The sequence below is a fragment of the Periplaneta americana genome, chromosome 9 (genome assembly GCF_040183065.1).
Source record: "Periplaneta americana isolate PAMFEO1 chromosome 9, P.americana_PAMFEO1_priV1, whole genome shotgun sequence".
NCBI lineage: Eukaryota > Metazoa > Arthropoda > Insecta > Blattodea > Blattidae > Periplaneta > Periplaneta americana.
Genome location: NC_091125.1, coordinates 86,021,203 through 86,047,951, shown reverse-complemented (window position 1 = coordinate 86,047,951; position 26,749 = coordinate 86,021,203). Strand labels below are relative to the sequence as shown.

At 35.6% G+C, this 26,749-nt stretch overlaps 2 protein-coding genes across 5 annotated transcripts in view; one reads left to right on the top strand and one right to left on the bottom strand.

Annotated features, from left to right (window-relative positions):
* Nucleotides 1-10,476, top strand: part of LOC138706178 (AP-4 complex accessory subunit Tepsin-like) — a 17,697-nt gene extending 7,221 nt beyond the window's left edge. For all 3 annotated transcript variants that reach the window (XM_069835193.1, XM_069835195.1, XM_069835194.1), the window contains 3 exons: nucleotides 1,314-1,434; nucleotides 3,872-3,982; nucleotides 5,019-10,476. In XM_069835193.1, the coding sequence (XP_069691294.1) occupies nucleotides 1,314-1,434; nucleotides 3,872-3,982; nucleotides 5,019-5,292 (506 nt within the window). In that variant the 3' untranslated portion in view covers nucleotides 5,293-10,476. The remainder of the gene's footprint in view (nucleotides 1-1,313; nucleotides 1,435-3,871; nucleotides 3,983-5,018) is intronic.
* On the bottom strand, nucleotides 3,473-26,749 carry LOC138706180 (developmentally-regulated GTP-binding protein 2). 2 transcript variants are annotated; one of them, XR_011333921.1, is made up of 9 exons: nucleotides 26,549-26,749; nucleotides 26,281-26,438; nucleotides 23,835-24,005; nucleotides 21,763-21,906; nucleotides 19,032-19,139; nucleotides 14,325-14,482; nucleotides 11,304-11,505; nucleotides 10,512-10,694; nucleotides 3,473-5,323 (listed from the first exon to the last, which is right to left on the bottom strand). XR_011333921.1 is itself a non-coding variant. In XM_069835196.1 (8 exons), the coding sequence occupies exons 1-8, from the start codon at nucleotides 26,610-26,612 to the stop codon at nucleotides 10,608-10,610; spliced, it is 1,092 nt and encodes a 363-aa protein (XP_069691297.1). In that variant the 5' UTR covers nucleotides 26,613-26,749; the 3' UTR covers nucleotides 10,447-10,607. The 2 variants fall into 2 exon arrangements, 1 of the variants encoding a protein (XP_069691297.1); XM_069835196.1 differs by lacking the exon at nucleotides 3,473-5,323 and having other exon boundaries at nucleotides 10,447-10,694.

The following is a 26,749-nucleotide window of genomic DNA, read 5'->3' as shown; positions in this document are numbered from 1 at the left end:
AGAGACACATTTTAACAATTTAAAAAAAAAACACTCAATTTTAAGCCTGTATTGAAAAAGAAAGTGAATAAACTTATTGGAAATGTGTAGTTTCAACAACTATTTTTGACTTCATAAATATAATTCAACTGAGCTAACAAAAACTAACATAACACACCACAATCTAACCTATTGAGCCTATAGCCTAATACAGTACAAAGAAAGGTAAGCATGTTATCATATGTAATTAAGAAGATACTGTAACTTACAGACAGACATATCTCTTCTGAACAACATTTTTAAAATGTCCAAAATGAAAATATATTCCACGAAATTTAAAACTTCTTTTAGAAAAAACAACATGCAAGATGATAACAAAAAATAAAAATATTAAAATGAGTAGATGTGATCACTAGAAACTAGATTTATATGCACTAGAAGTTAAGAGCGACAAAAAGTATAGTTGAGTGGATGTGATGTTTGTTAAGAGAGTTTTTCAGTCTGGTTCATAAGACTCTGAAATGTAATAATAGAAAACTCAGTCATTAGAACTAGACAACTACTGCATCTTGTAAACTGTACACTGATTTGTAAGTGGAGGTTAGGATGATTAAGGACCGTTAATAGTACCCAAAGGAAAGTACTGAATGACAAGAATGGCATCTGAAGGAAGTGGGGGCATGCCTTTTATATTTATAAACTATACCATCTTACAATATTAACTTTTAGTGTATATAAATCTAGGCTCTATTGATCACATATCTCAATTGCTAGCTGCCATCTTATTGGGTAAAGAGATTTTCAAACTAATATAATTAAAATATCAACAAATATTAGAACTGTTGTATAAAATTTTCAAACCTAATTAATAAAATACAAGAAGACAAGTTGTAACACTACTGTAGAGCCAGTGGAATTTGGATCTTCGTAATCTAGAATAAGGTTAAGCGCAGCAGAGAATAACTAGATATACTTTTTTAAATTACAAAAGAAATGACGAAATTCTATACAAACTAGAAATTACGTCCATTCTCAACAAAATAAATACGAGGTAATTGGATACATGTTACAAGAATGAACACAGACTATCTCTGCAAATGTTGGATTACCAGCCGAGAAAGAAATCAAATTAGAAATATTTATGAAATGTTTCATAACATTCATTTGTTCGTCAGAACAGATTATCAGGTCTAGCATTTGTTATAATCACCAACACACTGACTACCACTACCACTACTATTTTAGTCTCCATCTAGAGATATTTATTTGCCTTGTGCCTAATATTATTGTTATAAATTAAAAGGTCTTGGACGAAATGTATTAATATGTTGCAGCCCATGTGCCAGGACGAGCAGGTGGAGGGTGGGAATCTGAAGATGATGACACGCAGCAAGAGGAAGTGGTGCACTCATCTCCTAATAGTGGCAGCACTGTTTCTGTGGATTCACTTGAAAAGTAAGCTTCGATGGAAAATACTGTTGAAGTTATTAAGAAATCTATCAGGGATGAAAATTAAATGAAATTGCGGTACTTTGTTTCAAAGATGGCTGGTAATCTATTCAAAGACAACATTCTGGAATGCCTTCAACAAGCAGAACACTCGAAAATTTTGAATGCATGTGGATGCCAATCAACGAAAATCGACGATTGAGTGTCATAATTAGAAAATCTGAAGATTCACGAATTACTGTATCTGAGAATTTGACAGAAGATCTTGGCATGAAACATATACTGGCAAACTTAGTTCCATAGCTTCTTATACGAAAGTAGAAGGAATTTCGCGGTCAGTTGTACAGGAGTTGCTTGAAACCACTAATGATGACCTAGATTTCTCATAGGTCATAACTAGATGTGATTCATGGGTCTACAGCTTTCTAAATGAAGTCACCTGAGCCTCCGCATATGAAGAAACCATAGCAAAAACAAGGTCATGTTGAAAGGTCATAACTAGATATGATTCATGGGTCTACAGCTATGACACTGAAACACATGTCCAGCTTTCTAAATGAAGTCATCTGAGCCTCCGCATATGAAGAAAGCATAGCAAAGTCAAGCAAAATCAAGGTCATTTTGAAAGGTCATAACTAGATATGATTCATGGGTCTACAGCTATGACCCTGAAACAAATGTCCAGCTTTCTAAATGAAGTCACCTGTGCCTCCGCATATGAAGAAAGCATAGCAAAGTCAAGGTCATTTTGAAAGGTCATAACTAGATATGATTCATGAGTCTACAGCTGTGTCCTTGAAACAAATGTCCAGCTTTCCAAATGAAGTCACCTGAGCCTCCGCATATGAAGAAAGCATAGCAAAGTCAAGCAAAATCAAGGTCATGTTGAAAGGTCCTAACTAGATTATGATTCACGGGTCTGCAGCTATGTCCCTGAAACAAATGTCCATCATTTCTAATTGAAGTCACCTGGGCAAAGTCAAGCAAAATCAAGGTCATGTTGAAGGTATTTATTTTATCATGAAGGCATCGTCTACTATGAATACATTCCCTGAGGCCATACAATAAATATTACCATATCGAAGATCTTCACTAGCTGAGGAATGCAAAGAAAATAGCTAAGCAAGGGATGACTGACAGCTTACGACTCTGCACCTGCCTATTTATCACGTCTCATGCAAGTGTTTTGGTAAAACTGTGGACTTGTCGGCATGCCTCAATGGAAGCCATGTAAAACATCAGATAAGTTTGCCCTTGTGAATTGATTGTTAACCTGCAGTCAGGTGTGGTTCTAAAAAGCACAGACAGATGTGCAGATCTGTTGTAAATGCCTTTCTCCTTTTTTAAAACCATACTCCTGACTCTCACAGCGCTGGCCTTCTATGCCCAAGGTTGCGGGTTCGATCCTGGGCCAGGTCGATGGCATTTAAGTGTGCTTAAATGCGACAGACTCATGTCAGTAGATTTACTGGCATGTAAAAGAACTCCTGCGGGACAAAATTCTGGCACATCCAGCGATGCTGATATAACCTCTGCAGTTGCGAGCATCGTTAAATAAAAAACATAACATAACAATCCTGACTCTCACAGAGTTATCTGCTTGTAAATCTCATCTTAGGTGTGGCCTTCATTAGAGTGCTGACAAATCTGAACATATAAAAGCTGCTAATCATATCACTCAGGTCTGCCAGCCCTTATACAGCCTATATTTAGCTTTCTGCAACTTTTTGCTTTTGCCAAAGTTAAAATCGCTGTTAGAAGATAGTAGATGGCGTACAGTGGGCTAGATTAATGAGATTATGATGAGGCAGCTGAAGGCAATCCTGATAGAGAACTACTTTGCATACTGCTTTGGAAAATTGAATGGTCTTTAGGATTAAGTGTATGAGGTTCCAAGGGGAACAATTTGAATGAGATTAAGGGCTACTTTTTAAAATTAAATTGTTGGATACTTTCCAGAAGATCTTGTATTAAGTTTGTTAAATGAAATTCAATTATAACTATAGTAATTATTACAGTGCTTTGTAGCTTATTAGTACATTAATTCAAATAATTCAATACTTTATTCAACACAAGAACAACCACCACACCAACAACAGAAGCTGCCACTACATTGCCACTATTACTGCCACCACCACCACAATGCAACCACGACTTCATAAAACTGTTTTGAATTGCAGCCAAACTTTTAAATACTAATGGAGACAATTTCAATTTGCATCATAAACAAATCACCAAACATTCCTTATCTCCAAAATATGGTAATTGTGTTTTCTTCCATCAGGGATCAGCTTCAGCTGACCCTACTCATCTATCATTCTTTCGTCTGGTATAATAATTTCATTTTAGAAATTCAATTCTGTCAGACAAGCAAAAGTCCAGAATGCTTCCTAGCTACTGTTAAAGTTGCGGTATGCGGAAAATTTTCTACTTTTATTTCCAGGATTGACCCCGCAACAACAGAACTAACACCTGCAAGGGAATATGTGAATGAATTTTGCAGTGTTCAACAATGGCCAGTCAGTCTGTCACATCTAAATGAGACTTGCAAAAAGTAAGTACTAAATGTCTTTAACTAGAGAATATAAATTATTAGTTACTTATAGAAGAAGAGGGAATAGTTTGTGATTTTGTTGTTGGTGCATAATTTGTTGAATGGCTTAACTTTCCATGCTATAATTCATGCCTTCCATGGTGCACTGAGGGCAACACTATGGCATCAAAAAGATATACAATTGCATTTATTAAATATACCATTTGTAGTCCTGTTAAGCATGGCTTGACAATAAGTGCCAGTTACATACAGTACTTCATTCATAGAGGAGGATGCTGGGGAAAATTATTGCAAAGTACCCAGATGAAAAATTATTTTTTTAAAGAGATTGCATTGGCCCTGTGACATACAGTCCACGAGAATGTTTCCCATTTTCACTCCAGTGAAAAATTTTTTCCCTTAAACTGTTTCGAAAATTTATTTTGAAAACTGGACTTCCTGTTATCAAGTTAGAAAACAATAAATTAGAACAAAAAAGAATATAATTAGACATAGTCTTGATAAGCCCTATGCACGTCAGTACCAATAGACCCATTGCGTTTACCTCTTTCATATGAAAAAAATATAGATTAATTAAAGACTCTGACACAGTCTCTTTCATAATCTCTTTAAATAGATTTTTTATTTCTACCCATATTATTTACAATGCCAAACAAAGAAGCTGAGGCTTAAAAAGTCACATTATATGCCAGGCAGTGTCTTCATATAACCCAGAAAATTTCTACTTGAGTTTTATATCATGAAGTTACATTCTGTCCATGACAATTCTCAAATGAATCTTTTCAGGACCAAAACCCGCATAATGATATTCTTAAAGGATCTTTCAATCATTCCTTTATTATGTCTCGCATCAACTGTTAAAAAAAAAAAAAAACCTACTTGCGGGGATCCTTGCAACAAGCTATTCCAATTTAGTGGGTACATGAGAAGGTTCCTTTTTCACTTGATGAAAGTAACATTTTTTAAGACAATGTAAATCGTACTATTATTGGCTCCCTTCAAAACTATACGATTAAAATGTTATTTCTGTCTACAGATGTGCCACTTTGAACTGCAGTGACATTTTGCACGCCCTTGGCAACATACTGCTGCAGTCACCTGACAGCACATCTGATGTGACGCGAATGAGAGCTCTGCTCATGTTGGAGTGGTTTGTGAGAACAGACCTCATCACACCTGGCACTTTCTCACGAATCTTGTCAGTACCTCTAAATCATGTATTAACATCAGAATCGATAGGACAGGATGTGAAGGTGAAGGCCCAGAAAGTCAGACTCATCTTGGACAAGCTGCAACCCAGGCGAGGCTGAATCTATATCACTGTGCTCTCTTCTACTTAATCTGAAATAGGAAAATGGGAATATGGTAAAGATAAAGAATGTTCAAGAAATGACTGCATACCATATGAGCAAAATATTTCAAACCTCGAGCTAAATAGAATAGTCCTTAGAATGACTGCAGTATAAGACACATTTGGATAATTCAAGTGACATGCTGCAGATGTGAAGATAGATGCCAGACTAATTCAGTATTTTAGCATTCCAAATTACAATATATCATCTAGAAGCACTGCACAACGCACTAGGAACACAGCTATCATTGCTAACTATGTGAAAACAAATTATTTTATTCACAAATTGTTTATAGAACATATATCAATACCTACAAGGGATAATTTTGATTTAATGTCACCAGAAAGTACTCAGATACATTCTGTCTTTGTACAGAGTTACAGTACATAAATTCGTGCAGATATAATGGGAATATATCAGAAGACGTCCCAAACTGCCGTTTCAAATTCCAATTTGTCTGCATCCATACATTCTACACATTTTACGAATTTCCGCATTATTGGGATCAATGAAATTGAGTTCATGAATACAGTATATTCTGGCTCAAATTACATTGATGTTTCTGTATGTTTTCTGCTCATCTGAAGGATATGAGTACCTGGTAGAATAAACTGCTGTATAATGTCCCCCAAGGTACCAGCATTCCTATTCTCCACCTCAATCAAGAAGCACCACTACCGCTCTCAATTTCACTGAAGACTCCAGTGACCTTCTCTCTATTGGCCGCCATCGTACTTTCGGTGGAAGTATTAATAAGTAGTTTTGCCAATTTCAACAATGATTTGATTTCCATTATCGTTGAATCCACCCACCTCCAGCAACTCCTCACACTCTCCTCTGTAGAAATTGTATCTCATGCTCGTCACAAGTCTCAGGCATATAATATAATATCAAACAATAAATAATAATAATAATAATAATAATAATAATAATAATAATCATCATCATCATCATCATCATCAGTTTCAGAGAATGTGCTACCAGAAAATAAAGAATCTTCCAAATGCTTTTCTTTGTACCACATACTCTACGGATACACCTCTTACCATCTATCTCTTTTTCGTAAAGAATAAGACTGCAAATAGCATATTGTACTCTATTTCTGATCAGACACCTAATCGACTAACCATTTCATTGCCAATACCACTTCATGCAATTCTGACCCAAGAGTTGACAAAAGCCATTTTTCTTCTGAAATTTCCGCAGTATCCAATAACTCATCTTCTATGATGCACTTTCTACCTTTCTACCTACCTACCATTTTCTTATACTGTTCTGGGGCTTGGAGGTTAGTGCACATACTGTCTGACCATGTGGTTATGTCGCATCTTGATTTCCCCTACCCGTTTCTGCTGGACTCTCTGTAAACACTAGGGGCTGGGGTGTTAAGCTCTTTCCTAAAAATATTTGCTGTTCGAAATTGGAAGTCTATGTAATATTATATGACTGTTTAAAATAATTTAAAGAAAAGGGTCCCATAAAGTAAGTGTCACGGAACTTCCCCCGTTTCGCCAACCCTCAGTCGGACAGTACCTACGTTATTGATAAGTTTTCAGATGCCATTCTGAAGTGAATGTATATAATTCTGTTTATTGCTTTGCACCATATCACTGCATGTGTCATATCATCCTTCATAATTACTGCCACTCGATTTTGTTTTTGTGTAATATATATCATATTTTCGTCTTGCTTATACTTAGAGAACTAATGTTTCCTTCCATTTCTTTCTGTGCTATGTCCAAATTTCCTGCATACATAATTTCTAACATCCCCTGTTCTGATGATAATGTGCTATTATGTCATATTAGAAAACTGCTGTACCTAGGATTTGTCCTTTTTCTATTGAGCTACACTCTCCGATAGCTGTCCCATCTTCTGAAACAAAATGGCCATGCAATTATTACCATAGGTCATAAACTATCTTTGTCTACAGACTTTGCTGATGCGTAAGGAATTTGTATTTTATAGTATTTGGTCGTGGCATAAGAGCTCATAATGTTCACATACAACATTCCCTTTTGCTCCATTTGTTTACAAGAAGAGCACAGTGTCTTCAGATTCTCTCTTACTATCTGGTCTGTCAACATATCTCCATGCCAGTCTGGGAGCTGCGTGAATTATTGCTAACTACCCTATTGCTTCTGTTCTAGTGTCCGTTTTCTTTTCTCTACTGCATTCCACTGTTCTGGTATCACTTGTGGATCCTTTGATTGTCTTTTTCTTTCTGAGCTAGGATTTTTTTTTAGTCTGTTACTTAAGAGTGCTGTAACAACTACTAGATTATTTAGCATCAATGGAATTGGTGATAGCAAGATGGTTATGTGGCAAGATGAGGCCGAGGATTCACAATTACCTGAGATTTGCCTTACAGTTGAGGAAAACCTCGGAAAATGCCCAACCACGTAATCAACCCACGCCCAAGAGCAGGCAATCACACTACTACCTGAAATACAGTGAGCTAGGATTGCCATTTGGTTGTTTTCTTCCCTTTTTTTGTATATCTGCCCCACCTTTGCGAATACTCCTCCCTTACTTATCAGTTATGCCTGTTGCCAAATCGCATTCCAGAAGCTTGTTACTTTTTACTTCCCTGATGTAGTCTGTATCTTGTTGTTCTGTGCTGCCTGCCAGATTGTGTTGATTTTGTTGCTGTTCTTGTTTCTCTATGTGAAAGTTTCCATCCGTTTATTTTCTTTAGTGACCTGTTGCTATGTCTTAGACAAGATTTCCGATTCTTCTTCTATTTACGAATTTTTCATATTTCATAGGACAATCTCTAGTTCCACACCAATTGTGTATTTTTGATGGGAATACACCTATAAGTTCGGTCCATTACTATGATGCCACTCCAGAAAGCCCGACATACTTTAGGCGAGTTTTGTCGTGTCTATAATTTCTAAATTACACAACATACTCCAATGAAGTAAATGACAATCAACAGACGAAGGATCAATGTATCCAATGTGACCTAGAGTGAAGCAGGTGCGATATGTGGAAGGAGGGAAGTTGAGGCACAAATTGGCAGGTCAAGCTACAGCTGAGGCAGTGTAACTCGGGAATGCAGAGCGATATAACGTTCGCAGTGGTGTCAAATGATTCGTAATGAATCAGGCTATGTTCTAATTTGAGCAACAATGAACAGTCAACAAGTTAAATTGAAAAAAATCGCAAATGAAATTGAGCGAAGCAAGAAAATTCACAATGTCAAGAGTATGCAGTGCAAATGGGAGCAGGCATATGAGCTACAGGTAGCAATCAATAGAGTACAATGATTGCTATAGCAACTGACATGTTTACTCTCATTGCATACAAAATGATTACTCCCAAGAGTCCCAGCACAGCAAAGATATACCAGGTTTACAGGGTGTTTGAAAAGAAGATATATTGATTGTCACTGATGACGTTTACCTTAACAGCAATTCTATCAGTGATGTATTCATGCACAAAACTTGCGGCTGTGTCTCTGATACAGCTTACCCCAATATTTTTTCTCCTGTTAGTTCTTCTAGCACCCTGTCCCTTATTCTTTCTCTCATTTCGTGGAATTTGTTATTCTTTTCTGGTCTCATGTGCTTTAATTCTTTTTGCATATTTTTTCCTGGTTTATACAGTAGGTAATCTTCACAGTCATAACAACTTCAATTTTCTTTTTGTAGTTGATTTTAGAGCGTTGAATTCACTCTTCTCTAATTGTGTGCACTCTTGTCAATATCAATGAGGACATATTCTGCTGCAAGCTACCACTTTGTCATTCTCTTCCATTCTGCAGTTGCACACTGGACTTATGTTACTGTTGATTGTGCTGACTCCAAGCAGTGCAATCTTTGTACTGTAGTAGATCATCTCCTATGTTTGCCCCTAGGTATACATTTTTGGTCACCTTGGATATTGTGAGTTCCCTTAACGTCACTTCTCACTTGGTGGTTGTGTTCTGCAACTTTTAATAGCTCCTCACCAGATTACACTTTTCAGATATTCCAGACGTTCTGTGCATGCTAAACTCTTCTTGATGTACTATACCTCTGTTTAATTTGACACTTCACTCGCATTCTATCATCTTACTCTACTTTCACTTAGTCCCTTTAACAAACATATCATATCTTTCAAATAGCAAAAATCACTTCCACTCTTCATTAACCATAAATCCAATGAGAGAATAACTTTTTTTTAAATCCGCTAATGGAAATATTACAATCTGAAACAAACTTTCAATAAAAACTTCATACAACAAATTCATAAAATGCTACCACCATAAAAATACTACAAAAATATCCTACTTGAGCACTAGAAAAACTTATTTTTAATACTCTAATTCATGCAGAAACAAAGATTTCCAGAAACAGTGCAGCTAGGCACTCTGAATGTGCCATACAGGTACATATTAAGACTACAGATTATGGAGACCACTAAAACATTGTTCATGTGTATAGAAGTGCAAATATCCTAAATTTTACTAATATGGCATTAAATTTATTAATAAATACCTCACATATAAAGACCAAATTCTATTTCTTCCTTATATTCGAACAACTGCAAGCTACAATCGAAAATCGAACTGCATTAAAAAACTGAGACCCAATCAAGAACATCACATCCATTATCTATGTATAAAAATATATCAAATATAGGTGTTACTTTCTCAGAGGTAAAAATCATATTCTGTACCATTATCATTCAGAAACAATAATTAAAAAAAAAGTCTTATATACCGAAATAAAGAATATTCCTTTCATACTCTGCAAGATATGAGAATGTAAAATAGCTAATGTAACCAAGAAAGCAAATTCATTTCTCCTTCCCTCCCCATAATATGTGTTGTAAGTATAAATAAAGACTAATGGTCATCCAAAAAATTACATTTTTAGGTTTCTGGTTCCAACACAATCTATGGTGTAGATACACATTTGTCCAGCATTTGGAAAGGGTTTAAATGATGAGAAAAGAATACATCTGCAAGAAAAACCCGACATATCCAAGTATTTTTTGTAATTAAATTTCTTGGACAGACAGGGCTTCTCAAATGACTGATTCAGTAATTGTAGGCCTATAACACTGACTAATTTGTCCACCATGCTGGTTCTGTATAATAAATGAAATAGAGATAATAAGCAATCTGAATAAACCCTATTTATTTTGTACAAAGGGATATTTTTATAATACAATTTCCTTCCTTCTACCTGTGCACAGTTAGAATTCAATATTATTGCCTTCTTCTCCTCCTGGTGTATTATGGAAGATTACAATGCAATAAGCGAATTAATCAACATGGGCTTTTACTTCTTCACAATCTGGATGACATCTTCGTCGTGCATCACATGATGCAAACCCACACGCTGTGGTGAGTATTTGGTACTTGTTCCCTGCAACAGCAAAAATCCTTAGAGTTAACACTAAAAGTTACTCACAGTGGTCTTGCTAGAATTAAGGTTCATGAGGTCAGACCTGCCATTTTCTCGCCTCATGTCATAATAATGTATCTGTATTTCAATGACAATATGAAGAAGATACTTCTAATTAGTAATTTAATGACAGTGTATAAATTGTGATAAAATATTTTGATGAGATTACCGGACACTCACCTTCCAGTTCAGAAAAACTATGAAAAGAAACCAACCAATCCACCTAAATAGGATTCAAACACATGCCGGGGCTGCACCTTGGAGCATGAGTCCTATTTGTTACCTTATACATGCTAGATGATAATTTAACTAAAATTAACCTGGCTTAATATCTCTTTATAATATATTGAGCCACAAAGCATTTTTCACATAAAATTTGTTTGTATTGTCATACTCTATGAATAGAAAATGTGAAATGTATCATCTCAAGAGTTGAGTCAATATTATGTCATCATAATCCATTTGACTCATCCAACAGCTTTTAGAGACTGAGATTGGTCTGACATACAAAACATATCTCCTTACACTTGATCTACTACAATAATTGCAATTGTAAACACAGGAACTTACCCAAACAAGAGCATACTTGAATGCAGCTGCAAGTGTACGATGAATAGCATGACACACATGCTCTACTGTTACACCACGACGTAGGATGAGACCATCGTCGAAGTCTGGAGGCTGGCCTGGCTTCTTGGTGTACACCCTTATCAGAGAAAGGTACTCCCACAGTTGCTCTAGTAAGTAGTCCAGGTTCAGTTTCATGTTGCAACTTGAAAGCAAATAAGATGATGTTCAAGAACAAATGGAACGAACATGATGCCAGAAGCCGATATACTGATATGTCTCCAGCAGGACGAGTTAGAAGTGGAAGCTAGAAAGAGGTGCATTTTATTACCCAACCAGTCCTCTGCCTCATGTGCAGATCAATATGGTTAGGGATCAAGCGTCAGCGTCATTGTCATGCGAGATATGTCTTTATATGGCGAGTGACAAAAGATTGTTGATTAAAAAATAATCTTAATGTTTTCAAGAAACGCAAATTTTATTGATAAAAAATATAAACCTTTTTGTTCAATGGCAGGTCCTTAATGAAATAATTTCTCTAACAAAACTGAGAAAAATTATCTACATCATTTCATACCATTTTATTACGGGGCTACACAAAATAAATAAATAAATAAATAAATAAATAAATAAATAAATAATCGCTGAAGGTGACTTTAGTAAATTTCTATTTTATATACATATATATATATATATATATATATATATATTTTTTAATAAAGATCCATTAACTTGGGCATATACCTCTGATTGAGATTCTGGGCTGATATGTGTATCTATTTATCAGGTAGTAAATCTCACTTGACGATATGTGTCAGAGGAAGAACAATTGTTTGTATACATCTGAAGTCTGGTTAGTGTATATGTAGCTAGTCAGTGATGTATGCAATGGAGGGGGAAAGAAACTGGCTACCATACCCCATTATCATTTGGCTTAATTGCCTCATAAGTGGCACCTTATTGGTGTCACTTGTGAGGTTCAAACCTCTCTTCAGACAGTTGACTAAACAACAATTAGTTTACTTGTATATAAGCCTGCCAACTATGAACAAAATGCATGCTGTATCAACTGAATGGAAAAAGTCATTTCAATATAGCTGCATCAACTGAATGGAATAAGTCATTTCAATATAAAGTTTATAAAGTTATGTCACAGATATACTGTAATCTCAATACCCGAAAACAACTTGATCTAGTAGATGTATAACATAGATTCATGTTTTTATTAAAAAAAATTAAGTTACGAACACATATATGGCCTAATATATTTGAATTATGGGTATAATACACAATTAACAATAGGTTATCTTTCAGTAGTAGTAGTAATAGTAGTAATAATAATAATAATAATAATAATAATACCTTACGCATGCAACAGCAGGTAATATTCTTATGGTAAAAATAAAAACGTACCGTATATTAGCTACCAGAAAATGTTTCTTCTCACCTTCATTTAACTATAGCTGTATTACTTTATCTGCTATTTTACGTTTGACTCATTAAAAAGAAGTATATTCCTTACTCACTTGTCATAAGTACTGATTGAAAGGGCTACTCACGTGATATATATATATATATATATACAGTTAGCTAAAAGTCCCGCACCACTTAAATAACTGTTGAAGCATGTGGTTCAGTGACATGAAACTTAGTGTGTGGGGATAACCATAGGCTATACTAAGAACTCAATAATGGTATTACCTAGTTTTTTCTACTTCCAGTTTAATCGGAAGTAACTCCAACTCTCTCATTTTAAATGGAACACCCAACATATATATTTTTTTTTATTTTTCAATAATGCTCATTAAGAGCTTTTCAAAATGTACCCACACTTGACGCTTCTGTATAATATATATATGAGCATTTCAAAATGTACCCACACTTGACACACATATATATATATATATATATATATATATATATATATATATATATATAGTGCTTTTCTTTCACACAGCGACTCGTACGTCGGCCACAGCAGGTCGGACTCCCACCGAAACAGTTATAATATACCTGCAGCTGGGACGTGCTGCCCGCGCATAAGATTCGTTCCTGTTCCATGTGTGTAAATGTACGAGTTTTAAGTGCTAATTAACTTACGAGTGTTATCAATTTGTTTAGTTCCTGTTCCATGCATATATGAAGCCATTGTCTAGTTTGTTTTGTTCCTGTTCCAGGCATATAAATGTACGAGTTTTAAGTGCTAATTAAGTTACGAGTTTTATTAGTGCTTGCGCAGTTTTCCATAATGCCTCGACACGATTACACATTACCACAAAAGATTTTTATGTACGACACATATGTGATAATAAACCTTGTAGGGAAGTTAGAAGGCGATTTGAAACATAATTTCCCTGTTTACCTATCCCACACAGAGAAACCATGCGAAGACTTGTGAGCAGATTCAGAGAAATGGGGTCGATTCGCGATAGAAAGTGAAAAGTAACAGGATCCCCTGATTTAACTGTAGGCGATTTTTACCTATGGGGTAACTTGAAAAATAAAGTGTATGCAACAAACCCCCATACATTGGAAGAACTAAAAGAAAACATCAGGCGAGAAATTGACTCAATTTCTGATATTGCACTCTCGAGTGTGACTGAAAATTTCCTGAGAAGATGCCAGATGTGTGGAGAGAGAAGGACATCATTTCCACCATCTCTCATGATAAGGTATGTGCTTATTATCATTGTAATTGTAACTGTAACTATGAAAACTTGAAGCGGTTGCGGGGATATTATAACTGTTTCGGCGGGAGTTTGAGGCTGCTGTGCCAGCGTGCGAGCTGCAGTGTGAAAGAAAAGCACTGTATACAAATTCCTTGCCAGATACAGAGAGAGGTGTGTGTCTCAGAATATTATGGGTTTAATGGTCAAGAACTGTAAGACATACAGTATGCATTTAATTCAGCATACTGTACTTATGTGAAGAGTCCTATGAGTAGAGTCATTCATTCAAAGAATGTCAGCTCAAGAGCACACAAGGTTTTTGAAAGTGAAACAGTAGTGACATATCCACACTTACCTCACAACCAAACTGTTCGGCTGGCGGGCAATTCGATCCACTTCTTCTATTGATATTTGATCAATTTTGTTGTAAACATAAAGGCACGGTAGATAAACACGGTTTGCAGATATTACATCAATTAGTTCATCAGCATTGCAATCCTCACGAAACAAAACCTGTTGGAAAAAGAAGAAATTCTATTCTCCAAGGACATACCGGTAGATTGATTTGTAATGTCATTCTTCATTAGATGATCTAAAGTTCTAAATGTTTCCTATTATAATAATTCATGGGTGTCTGACTTAGGAGATTTTCTGCGAACTTCATCACTGCCCTAATGGTGGAAAGTACTGAGCTGTTCTGCAGTTAAGAATTGCTGTTTTTGTAGACACAAAAATTTGCACTCACTGATCTTAATTTAAAGTAGAGCCTAGAAATATTGTCTTTCTGCTAAGATGCCTCCATCACATCATTTAAAAATGCGAATACCAACACAGCAAAGTTCTTGTTCTAGGTTGTTATGTTAACTTACAAATAGATTTTCTCGGACTGACTTCTAAACAGGCACCTATTTCATTCAATTTATCTTAAGTACGAACATGTCTACACTAGTTATCTTTCTATTCAGTAGTGATCCCAATGAAAGTTCTAACATTAATGAGTGTACCTCTGTACATAGTGTGTTGGACATTGTGCCATTGTCACATATTCTGTGACACAGTACATGTGGGTAGGCAACCTAAGGGAAACAGAGAAGGTAGAACTTAAACTGAGAAGGATTCAATCCAGCATCAGAAATGAAATCCGGTATGACTTAGTGGATAAATCATTAGCTCGTAGAGCTGAAAACCTGGGTTCGAGTCCTGATGCCAGAGAGAATTTTACTCCATTCTACCCATTCTTCACCATATGGTAATGCAGAATTCCTGCACTGAAATATCATATGTACTTCAGTACATCAGAGTAATGTGATAACGCATAAGTAATCACTTTGTGATTCAAGATGGCGCTCATTCTGTCGGATCCTGACCACTTAGTCACTCGTAATGTGTGCATTCTTTATTTTAGTAGGTTATTTTACGATACTTTATCAACAGCTTAAGTTATTTAGCGTCTGAATGAGATGAAGGTGATAATGCCGGTGAAATGAGTCCGGGATCCAGCACTGATAGTTACCCAGCATTTGCTCGTAATGGGTTGAGGGAAAACCCCTGAAAAAACCTCAACCAGGTAACTTGCCCCGACCAGAAATCGAACCCAGGCCACCTGGTTTCACGGCCAGACGTGCTAACCGTTACTCCCAACGAGTTGGATACTATAGAGAGGCTGAAGACCTCTGACAAGCACTCCCTGAGGAGGCCAACAGTACTATGGATTGTTCCCTACAAAACATGGCGGTCTATAGTACCGCCAGCTTCCGCAAGGAGTGCTTATCAAAGGTATACTGCCTCTCAGCTGCTTCTCTACACTAAACTCTGAAACTGAAACAACAGCGTAGTGAAGTGAAAGTAACTCTTGTTAGTTATGGTTATATGCACAACTTGTGCACATTTCTGTAATGTTATACTATAATATTTTAACTCGTTGGCTTTAACATGTGTTGACATTGTAAGCTTGTCAGTATATTTAATTACAATAAAATTCTTGATCCGAATAAATATTATGAAAACAAATAGTCCTTTAACACCACCTTAAACTTATTACAAATTTGAAATTATGTCAAGTAGTAATTTGGTTATAATGTTGCAAGCGGAAACAACGGGAGACTTTGAATAATAAGGTGTCCCGTAGTTTCCAATGAATTCTTTATTTCATATTCTTGTATGATACAGTTTCAATAATAATATTTCACAACATATTTAATATTGTTATTATTATTATTATTATTATTATTATTATTATTATTATGTATTTGTATTAATTGTAGACTTGGGTCAGTGGAAGAGCAGGCCTTAACTCTACCAGGTAAAATAAAATAAATTATTATATTTTTCGGATACATCAATATTTAATTTAAACATTTCGCTATAGGTTTTTTTTAGTAGGTTATTTTACGACGCTTTATCAACATCTCAGGTTATTTAGCATCTGAATGAGATGAAGGTGATAATGCTGGTGAAATGAGTCCAGGGTCCAGCACCGAAAGTTACCCAGCATTTGCTCATATTGGGTTGAGGGAAAACCCCGGGAAAACTATAGGTTTTGTAAAAAGCTGATTTATAAATGAAAAAGTAATAATTAAGACTTTAAAATTTCCAAAAATGTCTCATTCCCTCAGATTTAAATGAAATGTACTGTAAATCATAATATTCGTTTCTGGATAATTAAACCCTCTCAATACAGGTACCATTGCCCCAGAGAATTATAAGATAAGACGGACTGAGCATAAGCAAAATATCTGTATTAATAAGTTTGTACCATCAAGAGTTTAGTATTTATTGTGTTTATACGGCCTATACCAATTTTCTTTTTATTAATGTGTAGGGCTCTTTTTGTTTACAAAGAGGAAAATTAGCAGCATCATACACAATTTGTCATTATTGTGTCAAATGTAAGAACAGTTTTATTCTGAAAAAGCCTCTGGCTAGTTGCGAGACACATGTGAGATCAATATTTGTTTCAAATTATATTAGACTACATGATGTCTCCATCACGCGAAAAGAAGTGTAGCTAGCTGTGGCTCCTGTTGTTTCTGATAACAATGTTAATCGTAAGTATCTTATCGTTTCAATAAATGTGGTGAGTTATGATCATGAGTAACTGTCTATTAGTGTCATTCTTTAATTATTATGTTGCATGCTAAGAGGTTATTTGTAGTTTTAATAATTGCAGTTTTCAAAAGTTCTCTGTGTTAATTCCAATTTCAAATTAATTTTTCTCAATAATTTAACTATTGGATTTTTTTTTAATTTTCGCCACTACCTTTCCTATACTTTACTCCTATTAGTTACATACATCGTCTCTCTTGAAATCACCTGGTGAGCACTGAATTACATGATTTCATATTAGGTTAGATTAGCTGTAAGGTAATTAAATTTGTGACGAAGCCAAAAAATTATTTATTTTTCTTCTGCCGAATACATTCATCCGTCTTTAGGTGCTTTGCTTTGGTTGCATTGAGTATAGCTTGTCATTTAATATCTGGGCTATATTTAGTGAAACTAATCAAACATAGGCCTACAGCTGTTATAAAACGTAAAGTTTTGTGTGTATTTTACTTTTTACTTATTAACATAGTCTTAATATGTAACTCAATTCACAATAATACTAACTTCATCACAGTCATTTTCTACAACATCCGAGCCACGCCCCTTTGTTTTGACTAACCAAAATATGGCGGACCAATGTTCAATTGTCTTCAACTTTCAGAGGTCTTCCGCCTCTCTATAGTATCTAGCTCGTTGGTTACTCCACAGGTGTGGACCTAATGAGTGCACCTCTGTACATAGTGTGTTGGGCATTATGCCACGTCACATATTCTGTAACATAGTACATGAGGGTAGGCCACCAAAGGGAAACAGAGAAGGTAGAACTTAACTGAGAAGGATTAAATCCAGCATTGGAACTGTAATCCGGTGTGGCTTAGTGGATAAAGCATCAGCATGTCGAACTGAAAACCCAGGTTCGAGTCCCAGTGATGGAGAGAATTTTTCTCCATTCTTCACCATAATAACCACAGGTTCGGTTAAGGATGCAGTCACAACTAGCCGTCCATTCATGTCTCAGTCTGAGAAGAATGTGGTGATTGTGCGGAAAATGTTCAATTGTAGCCTGCTAAATCAATATGTCAGACAGCTCGCGAAAGTGAACTCACAAGGTACGCAGTACATCAGGTGTTGCAGAAAGAATTGAATTACCAGCCATGAAACCATTATGTGCAGCAGCTGACACCATAAGACTGTGATTGCAGAATGGAGTATAGGAAGTTGATGCTGGGTTGGTACAAGGACATAACATAATCATAACAATCCTCTGGAGTGACAAGGCCATATTTTATGTGTGGGAAAACATCAACGACATTATCTTCCAGTATGTGTGTGTGTGTGCGCGCGCGCATGTGCGTGTGTGTGTGTGTTTTTTTCACAACTAATGATCCGCACTTTAGTAATAATCCGTTCTATAGGTCATTTTGAGCATAAAATGTCATATGAACATGGATCCGATCATCAACCTTTGAGTTGCAGCTGATAGAATCCTACGAAAGTAGCAGTGGTTTTGAGCAGAACTAGGAAGTATTCACTTAAAATAGGTCTACATAGAAATATTAATTCAATATTCTGTATTAATCATAAAATAAACATACCTCATCTTAGAAGCAGATTTTCAAATACGGTGTCCCTCTTTCCACTTCAATGTACTTGGCCGCATGGATATGAATGGCACATGGTGTGCCTAGCTGTGATAATCACCAGACCTATCCTTCCCTTCTCTCCCGTACTCCATGTCACAGCGCAACCCTCTGTTCGGTTTACGTTTTAATGTTTGTATTACGTTATAAGCAACTCCATTATGATATTTTAAGTTGGAAATGGCCTACAGAACTAATTCCTAAAGTGCAGGTAATTAGTCGTAAATCATCTGGTATGTATATACATATATATGGGCTCATGGACACAGTACACTAAAGGTTGCATACTGTATTCAATGAAAGGTTTGTAATGTGCAACGATAAGCAATATCCAATGAAATAAAAAAATGATCTCTCAATTCTTATCACGAACTCACCTCTGCATTGAAGATCTTGTATTCATGAAGAATCATCTGTACCAGCTTCTCATCTATTCGAGTCAGAAGGCAGGTGGAGTTGAAAGAGAGACCTCCTCCTTTTTTCACCTGAATACAAAAATTTCGTTCTGCTTTAACTTTGAAACTTAATAGCAAAAAATATATAGCTATTGCGTATTTTTTCTTTGTTCAATGGCAGGGCCCTTAACTTGCCACTTGCCCAACTCTATGAGTGTGCTCAGAAATGTCGCTAGTGGCGAGAAGTGTGTAGACCACTTAGTTCATCAGAGACTATCAAGGGTGCACCACATGCAGCAGAGTCTACAATGCACTTTTAATGAATGAATGGATGATGATGATGATGATGATGATGATGATGACGATGACGATGATGATGATGATGATGATGATGATGATGATGATGATGATGATGGAGAATTGTTGGGACATCACAGGGAAATCAGAGTGCACGTAAAAAACTGTGTTGCCTGGACCACAAACATGTCCAACACTAGTTATGAATTCAGGATGAAGCAGGATTAAAACTCATTCCTCCTGACTTGTAAGTCCAATGTGCTAGCATTAAGTCAGCATGGCGGTTGCATAAAAAAACGATATGCTAAAAGATAAATATGTTGTTTGCTGTTTTCTAATGCCAGGCATTTGACAATAAAGTCATTTGACCTCTTGCACTCCAATATTTTTCAAAGATATTGTCATGGTTAGCCACTAACAGATTTTGAGATGTTCTGAATCCATTTCTTGATTTGAGTTGCACAATGGACAGTTAGGAGACTGATATATTCCAATTCTATGCAGATGCTTGGCCAAACAGTCATGGCCTGTTGCCAATCTAAATGCAGCTACAGACGATTTGTGTGGTAAATCGGGAATCAACTGTGGATTATGATGCAGAGAGATACATTTTTTCCGTTGAGATTGTGTTATCAAATTTTGTTTGTTGAAGTCTAAGTATGTAGATTTAATCAATCTTTTCACAGAGGAATACGTAGATTTAGTAACAGGTCTGTATGTAGCAGTGCTGCCCTTCTTTGCTAAAGCATCCGCATTCTCATTTCCCAGGATTCCACAATGGGATGGTATCCATTGGAATACAATTCTTTTATTGAGTGTTATTAGTTGAGAGAACATTTTATTTATTTCTGCTATTTGAGATGAAGGTGTGTGTCTAGAGACTATTGATAGAATAGCTGCTTTGGAGTCTGACAATATAACTGCATTTTTAAATTTATTGATGTGGCAGAGAAGATTCCTGAGACTTTCACTTACTGCAGTGATTTCTCCATCAAAACTTGTTGTTCCATATCCAAGAGATCTATAAAGTGAGAAGAGACAGCACGTAACATCTGCACCTGTACCTTGTTCCCTGGAGATCAAGGATCCATCGGTGTATAAATGAAGCCAATTTTGTGGAGGGTACCTAATATTAATTGTCTCTAAAGACAATTGTTTCATTATTTCAGTGTTTACTTCTGATTTCAGTATTTCTTCTGTTAAATTTAGAATATACTCTATATTTAATAGTGTTAAAGGGTTTGATTTAATTTGTAAGTTTTCTTTTAAATTCGGGATGTTGATTTTCTGTTTTAATTCTTGAACCATGGATATGAAACTTTTTTGAGTTTTTAATATATTTATGCTGTGAGCAACTATGGTGAATGAACAAATGAACGAATTCATTAATTAATGAAGGAACAAATGAACAAATAAGGCACCAGTAAAATAAACATTAAAAGTACTTCCAAAAACCAATACCAAAAAGCAGTTTATAATGCAATGACTGGAAACAATCAGATTATAAGCCAATTGAAGAAGAAAAATTACATGGAACTATTTCTTCTCAATGGTGCACCTGGCGGATCAAACTGGAATTTGTGGTGGACAAGAATGGTGTTTGGTGCAAGATTTCGTAGGGTACTCCCATTTCCCCCACTATTACTTCATTAATCACTGCTAATGGCTTCATTGCCAAATGTAAGGCACTGGACAACAACTTCATTAATCATCATACGGTGTCATGTAGTTCGACTCCTATGTTGCACCAAGGGCAGTGCCTTCAGCTGATGCTTGGATGAATGAGAGAAGCCAAGTGTTCACTATTAGTTAAAAAAAAATAAATAAATAAATAAATAAAAAAGTCTTCTCAATTTAAAAATTCACTAGTTTTTCGAACACTTCACCACCATTAGAGACACATTTCTGCTCTTGTTCCATTTTCCATTTCGACAGTAAATTCTTCCTACTCTCTTCATCAAAGACTTGATACTTTACTTTAAAACATTTTAATACAAAGTGAAAAAGAAACACATGTTTATTCAAGAATATCAATCCTGTCATTGCTGTTAACACAGTACTTAAAATAAAATTAATGAAGGATTGTTGAAGCGAAAATTAACTTATTTTATATATAGACACACGTTACTTAAAAATGACTGAAGACTTCAGTGAGTCAAATTACATTGTTGTTAATAGAAAGCAAATAAACAAGTTAAGTCAGACAATTGGTTTAAGTTTATGAGAGAAACTAGAAAGTTAGAAAAAGAAAATGGAGAAAGGAAAACAAATGAGGAGTAGACAGAAGACGAAGAAAAATAAGACTAGGAAAACAAGACAGAAGAAAAAGAATAAAAGGGTGATAGTACGGAGCACTGCTTGCATATCTTACACTTTCATAATTGAAAACATTCTGAAGGCAAGGTAGTTCTCTAACCTTAAAATAAATGTTTGGTTTTTTCTTGTTGAGGCGAATGCCCACACTCTCCAACTCTTTCTCCAGCAACCCACGTTGCACATCTTGTTTGGTAGCATCCAGCATCATCAGCACCAGGTCTGCAGTACGTGCCACTGAAATTACCTGAACAGATGTTCAAGAAAGAAATCAGATTTCAAGTCTCAGTGATTTAGTAACCACCATGCTTGTATCTAGACCCAAATACTTCATGATGAAATATTATCATGGTTGGTGTATACTTTTCTAATGAAAAAATACAGCAGTAACATTGTGGAAGGAAGTGAAACTGGATGTCATATATGGTACATGAAAAAATCCTATCATATTCAATCAAATAACATCATAAGAAAAATTCTCAAAACTCTCATTGCATCATTTGACTATATATCTTATCAGGGGCAAATGACTCTACCACTTAGCCTACGGTAGTAGTGCTTAAAAAGTAGCAATGATTACGAAAAATTCAGTAAATGAGAAGTTATTAACATAAGTGACGTGAGTGAGCACAGCTCCATGGAAATATCTATGTAGCAGGTTGATGTATAAGTTGTATAAGTTCGTCATTTTAGTGTCATAGTATTGTGTTACTGAATATGTCTTCAATTTTTAACAAAATTTACGTTAATTATGGGTAAAAGAAATTGTAGTGTCAAATAGAAAAAAATTAATATTTCCAACATACCCTTTTGAGTTTAACTGAAGAACAAAGGCATCAGAGGCCATTTATAGGGAGAATGCCATTCGAAAAGTATGGCACGAAAATGGCTTTCTCATTTCAAACAGGGTCATTTTCACAAGAATGATTCTCCATATTCAGAAAGACTGTGCGACCTTGATGAAGACTATTTAAATGCTTTCATTCACTATGATCCATGTCGACTAATTCATGAATTCGCCAATATGATGAACTGTGACCAATCAACCATCGCACAACATTTGCATTCTATAGACAAAGTTAAAAAATTGGTGTATAGGTACCATACAGCAACAAAAAAACAGTGTGTTAACATTTGTGCTTCTTTGCTTGCTCGTCAACAACATCGATCGTTTTTGTCCCAGATTGTTAATGACGACAAAAAATGATACCTTTACATCAGCATCACAGAAAGGAATGGCTGAGCACTAACAAAAGAACGATTTCCAATGCAAAAGCTGGTGCCCATCCAGCTAACGTTGTGCATCTGGTGGAACAAAGGTGTTATGTACTACGATTTGCTCCTAAGGTTTGCAACCATTACTACTGAGATTTAATGGCAACAGCTCAGTTGCTTTGAGAGCGCAATTCAAGAAAAACAACTAGGAAGACTGCATCAAGTGATTTTACATGATAATGCCTGTCCGCATACTGCTAACATTACAAAAGCAATTATTCAAGAGCTCGATTGGGAAGTTATTCCATATCCACCCTATTCTCCCGATCTTGACCCATCAGATTTTCATCTTCTCTGCTCTCTTTCAACAATCTCAAGGGAACTGGAAAATCTCCTTCAATAAAAAATCTTATCTTCAAAATTGGCCACCAAAACATACCTCATGTCTAGAATGTGATTCTTGGATAATGCTTTCATTCCGTACTATAAAAATATCAGGCAGGGAAGACGATGAAAACTAGCATAATTAGAGAGGGAGAGGACACTAACAGAAATCCCTGTCCTCTAGAGTTGAAAGCAATGTCGTGGGCTCGAGAAAAATAATTTTCTCATAAGACTCATAACTGAAAAGACTGAATTGTGGTGGTCAAACCAATTCTGAGCTTTGAACACGTACTGGTTGTCCAATTCCTTAATTATGAAGAAGAAAAGGGCAGAAATTAAAGAAAGAGGAGAAAAACAAAGAAAAGGGGCACAAACACGAAGATGATCATAAGGATGAGATGACAATGGTCGAAAAGAAGACAAAGAATGTGAAAGAAGAGCAGTAGCAGTAGTAAAAAAGAAAAAGATGAAAAAGAGATTACATCTCACTGTGACTATGAACTTCACAATGCACAGCAAGTCTCTATCTGTTCACTCAATATTTCTACAAAATTAATAGTTCTAATGTGTTATTACCTGTCTTCCACGTCCCTTGCCCTGTGAAGCTCCTTCAATGATACCTGGCAAGTCCAGCAGCTGAATGTTAGCACCTCTGTACTCAATGACGCCTGGGATGCATGTGAGTGTGGTGAACTCATATGATGCTGCCTCACTCTCAGTTGCAGTCAGAGTGCTCAGAAGTGTCGACTGTACAACAAAACAAAATTTCAAACACTTTGATAAACTAAAACATGATCAACAGTCATTAATAGAATATATATAAAGTGAATTTTTCCATGATTATCTACAACAGTTCTTAATCTCTCATTCCTTTCTCTCTTATTTTTTTTACACTTGTTTAGTTGTTGTTTTCTAATGCCAGGCGTTTGACAATAAAGTCATTTGACCTCTTGCACTCCAATATTTTTCAAAGATATTATCATGGCCAGCCACTGAAGGACAGATTTTGAGGTGTTCCGAATCCATTTCTTGGTTTGAGTTGCACAATGGGCAGTTAGGGGACTGATATATTCCAATTCTATGCAGGTGTTTGGCCAAACAATCATGGCTAAACACTTGTTTAGTTATTTCATTGACAAGGAACATACTATTTAGTCCACCTCTATGGAGTAACGGCTAACATGTCTGATTGTGAAACGAGCGGGCTCAGGTTCAAATCCTATCACCTGGTTGAGGTTTCTTCTGGGGTTTTCCCTCAACCCATTAAGAGCAAATGCTGAGTAGCTTTCGGCGTTAGACCCTGGACTCTTTCTCTGGCATTATCACCTTCATCTCACTCAGTCACAAGATAACCAAAGCAATTGATAAAGCATCGTAAAATAACCCATTAAATTCTGAAACATCCTGTACATACTCGTAGATTTAATGGTTTTAATGTGTAACAATTCTACCCATAAGTATGCTATACAGATTTAAACCCATGAAAAATGAATAAATTCCAGAAATGTTACGTGAGTATGTTACGTTAGATACTTAAATTTTATTTTGCAGAGGATAAGATACATTTTTATTGATGCATAGGCTAGGCTACTATGTGATTTTTTTTAAGGAAAATGTGAAGCGCTGCAGCAAGACCGTTCTTTTATTACATTTGCTTTACGAGTTTGCTGCATAATCCATCATGGCGGAATGCGTGTTTTGGTCTTTTGCAACGTTTATTATTATTAAAATCATCTAGTAATAATAATTATTTTAAAAACTTCAATTGTGTAGTTTCATGATTATATTTCAAATAATCCTGATGTTTTGCGTAATATTAATTCTTCAGAGAGGTATAATTGATGAAGTTCATTGATAATTTTGTGTGTTTGAATATTTTAAGAAAATATATATATGATAGGCTACATATATTTAGTTGCATTTTAGATTCTGATATTCGATTTTACTACATTATCTACAAAGGCCTACATTTTCGTGTAATGCCCTACATTTTAAACCATTGTGTCCTACATTTCATTAAAATAATCTGATAACCCTAGCAAGACATCCATTATGATTAGCCAAGAATACATATTTAAAGAGATTAAACGTCATATCCCCGTTGTAACATGAAAATTTAAATTGATAATATAATTATTCGCAATAATTATACAGGGTGGAAGTGAAATAATTCTGCAGATTGAAAGGGATGATAGGGTACACTTAAAAATGAATAGAAAACCTATATTACGTTTTGTGATTAAATGCATAGTTAATTAAAAAATTCAGTAGAAAGTTTCAGCAGCCTGACATTGCCACTAACACACTACTCTTTCTTCTCAAAATACAGACGTAAGAGGTCAACAACTCAGGTCAGTCTGCCTTAGTGAACTACTATCTCCCTTCCTGGCTACAATGTTGCAAGCTGGTCGCAACAGTCAGGCTTCAAATTAGTGGTATTTAAATTAAATTTACACGAAAACTGTCCACCCTATTGAAATACGCCAGAGGAATAAATGATTCTTTATTAGACTTTCTATTGATATGGCCAAAAATCACAAAACAGCTCACCCAATAAGAGGATGTTAAACATTTGAGAAAAAGTATTTTTTCCTGAGGAAACTATGAATCTTCCACCAATATGACATTACACTTTGTTACATACAACATGAGCTATTCGCTCTGAAAATCTGAACGGTTATTTCACTTCCGCCCTGTATAATATAGTCATAAGTATGACTAAGTCAGGCACATAAGTCAATATCGGATGCTCTCCTTGGATGGTGGCACCTATAAATAAAGCAAGGAAGCAAGCTTTAATGCATTCTAGTTCAGTGTAGCAGGTGGTTATTAATAGTAACGCATATACAAAAAGATTTTTTAAATGTAATTAAATGTTAGACGTCTACAAAATATTGGAAGAGTATAATGTAATGTATCGCATTTCTGCAAGTTATTCTACTCTTAACATAGACGTAACTGTGAATCACTAATCACTATAATGTACCCTAAAACAAGACATACATAAAACATTGTCAAATACCTTTCCAACTGAAGGAAATCCAATTAAGGCAACTCGGGCATCACCTGATTTCAAGACATCAAAACCTTCTCCCTTTTCAGACTTCTTTGGAGGTTCAAGAAGTTGAGATCTGTATTTCGCAAGTTTAGCTTTTAGCAATCCAAGATGGTATTCGGTTGCTGTAATAAATGTTAGTTATAATATGTTTGTACACTAGTTTCTACATCTATTAAAATAGAACCCGTCCATATAACATCCCACTGCATTTCTAACCTTAAACATTATTCACCTTTATTTTTCTGCGTTCTTGCGATTTCTTTTTCTATTTCTGATATTTTTTCCAAAATACCCATTTTGATTAATTTTATTAGAGACGGATTCTAATATAAGCAGCGATTTGGAATTATTATATAATTAAAAATTCGTTCACGAACACCTCATGTACTAACCCGCACTACTCCATTTTCGTCTCTCTTAACAATCATCCAGT